This window comes from Bison bison, unplaced genomic scaffold, assembly GCF_000754665.1.
Source record: "Bison bison bison isolate TAMUID 2011002044 unplaced genomic scaffold, Bison_UMD1.0 scf7180017864212, whole genome shotgun sequence".
Classification (NCBI taxonomy): domain Eukaryota; kingdom Metazoa; phylum Chordata; class Mammalia; order Artiodactyla; family Bovidae; genus Bison; species Bison bison.
In genome coordinates this window covers 1999094-2005093 of record NW_011494784.1, presented here as the reverse complement: position 1 = coordinate 2005093, position 6000 = coordinate 1999094, and the positions used below count along the sequence as shown (strand labels likewise).

Below are 6000 nucleotides of genomic sequence, written 5' to 3'. Positions count from 1 at the left end.
GCAGAATCTCTAAGAATCTGACCATAGACAGGGACCTCACTCCACTCAGTGGTCTACTCTCTGTTCAGCAGTTCTCATCCTTTTATAGTTCTTCCTTATTTTGAATAAAAATCTAACCATTCTTTTGTCCAGACCAGACTCCCAAGTGGCGCAAAGTCTCCTCTTTCTTCACATGTGATTTTTGAAGACTTGTTTCCTTGCTTTTGTTCTTCAGATAAGCACCCTCAGTTCCTATAATGTGTCTTCCTCTATCTGGAGTTCAGACCCATCAGTATCATCCTTGACTAAGAAGTTATTGTGTTCTCAGCTTATTATAGTTTCCTAGTGTCCCTTTTCTCTGGTACTATTGCCTGGAAAATCCCATGGACTGAGGAGCCTGGTAGGCTGCAGTCCATGAGGTCGCTAAGAGTTGGACACGACTGAGCAACTTCACTTTCACTTTTCACTTTCATGCATTGGAGAAGGAAATGGCAACCCACTCCAGTGTTCTTGCCTGGAGAATCCTGGGGACAGGGGAGCCTGGGGGGCTGCCGTCTCTGGGGTCGCACAGAGTCAGACACAACTGAAGCGACTTAGCAGCAGCAGTGTCCCTTTTAAAATGCACACTTGAAGTTTATGCCACCTTTGGTAACCTTCAGACCTTGTTGCTGATGAGAAATGTCCCTTGCCTTATGTGACTAGCCCTCCCCTGCTCACTGGGCTCTGTCAGTGACAGGGGGTCTGTGCTTCGAGGACCTACCTTTGCCAAGGTCTCATCATCCAGGTGATTCTTCTGAATCACATGTTGAAGTGCAAAATAAATTTTTTCCTGAAGCTTCTGGACCTTCCTTGGTTCTATCAGCCAGGCTCGGTCTAAGAAAGGAAAAGGGTGGGTAGGAAGGGGACAGAAGGTAAGCTTCGTTGTATTTCACCTACCTATGTAAATGCTGAGATTTAGACCTAATTCAAATTAGTCTAAATTGCTTCTGAAGACATGTAATTATTTTTCTAAAACAAACAGTTTATAAGCAACGCCATGAGGACAGTAATGTACAAAAAACTGACAGGAAATCGGGGTGGAGGTAAGGACACAGTGATTCAAAGACCCTGCATGTGTCTTACTGTCTGTGACAGTTTACATCTCTAACTCATTCTCTGGACATATGCTTAGATTTTCTTTCAAAGTGTAAGTCAATGATTTGTGAAGAAATGAATTATAGAAGTGAAGAAAATCTATTGTAAAGGAGCATTTTTGGTATTCAGGATCTCTCTTCTTTTATATAAGCTGTTATAATTTATACACTATCAAAATGAATCAACATAACAATTAATCCCGTGTCCTCTTTTTCTATATTGAATATTTAAATGATGGCTGGGATAATCCCTCCTTTCCTTTAGCCTTTCCTACTTTCTTTTTTCTTTCCTCCCTCCCTCTCTTTGTTGTTTCATTTCGTTCTTCTTTCTTCCTAGATGCTTTATACCGTGGTGACAAAATTCTGTCCGGCATCAATGCCTTAGGTTGAAACTTCAGTGAAGAGACACCTGGAGTGTCCAAATGCTGAACAAATACTCATGGAAAAGAACTTCACATGATCCTTCTGAACACAGTTCAGGTCAGGTGAGAAACTCAATTCTGTAATCCTAGACAGGGCCAGGACAAGTCTAGCCAACAGTTAAGCAAACCCTTACGTAAGTGAGCACAAAAACCTTTAGTGACCATTGTCAATCAGAATACATTAAGTTTCCCTGCTTCTCCCTTCCCTAAACCATCCGGAGCTGAATAGACAGTAACTATTATGGCAAGAACCTGGGCGGAAGGGTGGGTCTGGCATGAGATGGAGCCTCCGCAGGCTGGAATACTGTCTTTCCCCTCTGAATATGACACTATGCCAAGGTGGCAAACATGGTATCTTGGAGTTGCTTCTAAAAGCCTCTGAGTGTGGGTCTGTGACCAGGGCTGGAACATTCCCCACCAGGTAGAATAAGCTAAACCTCATGCGTCGCTTCCATACTCTGGAATTTGATGGCTTTAGCATGTTCTTCCTAGAAAAAAGCTCATAGTTCAGCTGATTTTTCACTCATAAGAAGCATGTTTGCCTTTCAAATGGGGCAATTATCTTCATGGATTGTTTAAATTTGATATATTGTGTCTTAAATATTTGCTGCTAGGAATTTACTGATTTGCCACACACATTCCTAAGAGGACAGTGAATTTTGTATTGCTTCCTTTGAGGAAGCAGGAATCAGAGTGAAACCACCTGCCTCATCACAGACTTGCAGGCTTAGTCTTCTACTGAACTATAATTGATAGGAAGAAGCAAATGCAATGAGAAAATGGCAGGAGGAAAATTATTTGGCATTTGGTTGCTACCAGAAATAAATCTTTCTCGTCACTTCTTCCATTTGTCTTTGTGCTGCCAATTCTGGAAAACCTTCTAGGGTTTAAAAAAAAAAAAAAGGGAAAAGCTTGGAGGAACAACTTTATTTTAGAGCCACAAGAGAAACTGTTAGTAATAAGATACCAATTGATAACTAACTTCCATTTTTGATAAAGTAATAAAAAAACAGAATCAAATTTTTTAAATCATTAAAAAATTAAAAAATAAGTAAATAAAGTCTACCAGATACAAAGTGTAAAGGCTGTATTATGGGTACACATAGCTAGAGTGGTATGTCAACAAGTCTCATCACCAGGAAGATTAATTTCTTCCAGCCTCACTGAAAAATGTGCTAAGTGTAAGAAAAGAGAAAAGAGCAAGTCTGTAGAGATAAATGGTTTATAGAAGGAATGAGTCTCTTGACCATAAAAATGACCAGGAATGTGTCTTTCTTTCTATAGAGAAATGTTAATGACACTGCTATTCCTTGACCTCAAATCTAACCCAACAGATGACTGAATGAGCAGCTCTGACTTTTCATTCTGGTTGAGGAAGGAACCATGCATTTATGAGGATTCTATACAGTTTCAAACTGGCACATGCTTTTAAAAAGAATTTCAATGACTATAGTGCCATTTGATCTATAAATGTCACACCTTAACCTGCTTTGAAAACTTTCCGCTGTTTATTGCATTTCAGAGCTAGACTGTGTCTTTATTATTATGAAACTCAACCCTCTTTGCAGGTGAGGAAACTGAGATTCTGAGGGGTGAAGTGTTTAAGGTCACCCAGATACCTGATGATAGAACCTGTTCTAGGGTGTCTACCACCACATCAGAGGTTCTTCCTTTTCCAGTATTTAATAGGAGCCATTTTTTCCTCTGCTGTCCTTACCTCCTTTTAAAGCTTCTAATATTGCTTTAAACAGCAACAAAGCAGTGCCAGCATTTGCCTGAAGTAAGAACGCTAACAATAATGTGGATAGAGAGGCCAGTGAAACAGATATTTAAAGAAAAGAAAGTATGTGTTTTACTTTTTTTAATCCCTATGTTGGCTTGTTCATTCAAGTATATTTCTAAGTCTCACCTTATTGGACATTTTTTCTGTGTCCTTTATTCTTAAAATCAAAATAGATCTTAGTTATAACTCAGGCCACTATTTGTCTTCATTTATCCTTTAAGAAATGATGATGCTTTTCTGAATCTGGAGTCAACCTTACCACACACCCTATTCTTGCATTTGAGACAAAATGGATCATTCAAATTAACATGAGGGTACTTTTCTTTGAATTGTCCAAAAATAGCACAAGCTTGCTAAAGAAAATATAGTTCTTTGAAAGTTTCACCAGCGAACCTTGGCTTGGGTAGGTGCAATTCATGTTAAAGATAGCAAAACAGGTTTTTTTTTTTTTTTTTTTTTTTTACCTGGAGATATCAGAACAGCAGAGGAGAACAAAGCAATCTCTTCCTCAGTCAGCTGCAAGGAACACAAATTCTTTGCAAAGTCAAATGCTTCATTCACTAAGTCATCAGAACCTAGAAAAGAAGGCAAATCAAGTGAAAATATTTGAATAGAATGGTATAACAGTAAGAAAAAGTCCCATAATCAAGAAATTGTTTAAGGTCTTGTGTACTAAGCACAAAGGAAAAATATTTCCAAGTTGCTGACCAGGAGAAATGATTTGTACTCTGCTGTGTGCTTAGTCATTCAGTTGTGTCTGACTCTTTGGGACCCTATGACCAGGCTCCTCTGTCCATGGGATTCTCCAGGCAAAAATACTGAAGTGGGTAGCCATTCCCTTCTCCAGGGAATCTTCCCAACCCAGGGATCAAACCCACATCTCCTGTGTCTCCTGCATTGCTGGTGGATTCTTCACCTGCTGAACCATCAGGAAAACCTGAGAAGTGATTTAGTGATCATTGTGAGTGAGAAAGGTGGGCACTGTCTTGACCAGGTAATGAAAGTAAAAATTACCAATGAAGGGCAGATAGAAACAGTATACACCCATTGTAATATCCAACTGGGACTATATAATCCCACTTTAATCTTGTAAATTTGAAATTAGTTCCAACTGAAAAATTTTAAATTAGTGATTTGAGGATCCTTTAGTACGGAGATAGCATTCACAGAAAACCTAAAATATTATGTATAACGGGCCAAGGGCTGTCATTTTTAGTGGCACTTATAGGATGTCACTGGCGATGTAGGATGTCCATGGGCCTCAAACTAAGAGAATGGAGATAAAGTGCCTGTCAATAAAGTGCCTGTAATTTCCTGCAAATTTGATTGAGGAGCAAACATTCATTCCTTTTTACCTTCTAATGAATGACTCGCAGGTCAGGTGCTTAGCCGTTGTGGATCCTCACAAAACAATGCTTCATCCCTACACTGATCCTTGGTAAATGTTTATTTTATGAAGCTGGAAATATACCCAAGTTGCTTGCCAATGTTTTTCCTCCTTTCTTGAAAATCTAGCTTTGGAGATGACATGGATGGGTATCAGCTACAGGAGGGAAACACTGCCGGCCCTGGTGGACTTGCTGTTGGCTACCATATCAGCTAACAGCACAAAAGGTGAAAGGGAAGTGGCCTTCTTTGATGTCTGTGGGCAGGATATGGAACAAATGACACTGCCAATAGTTAAAACCTTTCCTGGCATCCGTCCATCTTTGCTAACATTCTTATCCACCCCATACACTGATGGCTGGAAGTGAATGACACACTTCCAGAGACTGACTCTATCCTGCCCTCCCACAAGAATGGTCTGGGGATCATTTAGGGCTAGTTGGTACCCATGCTGTTTGTGCTTTCAGAACTTCATGAATTAACAGGGAGAACCCGTGACTCTGGGCGCAAAACAAGTGAAAGACTTCCTCCTTTAAACACCTTAGTTCATGATTATAAACTTGCGTAAGAAACTAAGAGGTCACCCATGGACCCCCAGTGGTCTATATGTTATACTTTGTGAAGCAGTAAGCTAGAAAGGAAAAGAAAGCCTGATCCTATAGAGTGCTTAGAATGCATCCCAGTTCTTTAGAGTCAGTTTTCATTGACTTCTGAATGAAGCATGGCTGGTATCAAGAGAGTCCATGTTTCCTTCCTTCTTTTGATATTTGGAGGCACAGTTGTAAAATCAGAGGAGTTAGATGAAACATTGGAGGCTCACCTAGTACAACCCTTATCAAAGAATGAGTTACTAGTTCTCATTAGAGAATCAGGACATTTCTTTTACCAGTTATTATCTAAGTGGAGAAACTGATGGTAGTAATAAAACTGTGTCATCACCAAAGGTGAACTCACCTAAGGCCTTGAACATCTGCATTCCTCCATATTTTCCTTCAAACAGAACAGTGTTGTTTAATGGGTTGAAGGCACGACACATTCTCACTAAAACCACTTCCAAGCAACCTATGAGAAAAAAAGTTATGTATATATACACAATAATAAAGACCTTACTACTGCATGTAGCTCAAGAGACATCAAAAAACTTTAAAATACACACAGACTCATAGACATACACATTCAGAAACATCTCAAGATTCCTTCCCAAGTAAAAAAGAACCATGTTACAAATAAAGCTCTTGATGCCTATGTGAGGAATGAAAGATAAAACATACTTTAAAGGTGACTAAAATGGAGGGCA

At 39.5% G+C, this 6000-nt stretch overlaps 1 protein-coding gene across 1 annotated transcript in view; it reads right to left on the bottom strand.

Moving 5' to 3' along the window:
- The window catches only part of RORB (RAR-related orphan receptor B), a 206834-nt gene that overhangs the window by 10891 nt on the left and 189943 nt on the right, over positions 1-6000 (bottom strand). Inside the window, exons 7-9 of the mRNA XM_010844888.1 lie at positions 5658-5765; positions 3782-3892; positions 740-852 (exon numbers count right to left, since the gene is read on the bottom strand). Of these exons, the coding sequence (XP_010843190.1) occupies positions 740-852; positions 3782-3892; positions 5658-5765 (332 nt within the window). The remainder of the gene's footprint in view (positions 1-739; positions 853-3781; positions 3893-5657; positions 5766-6000) is intronic.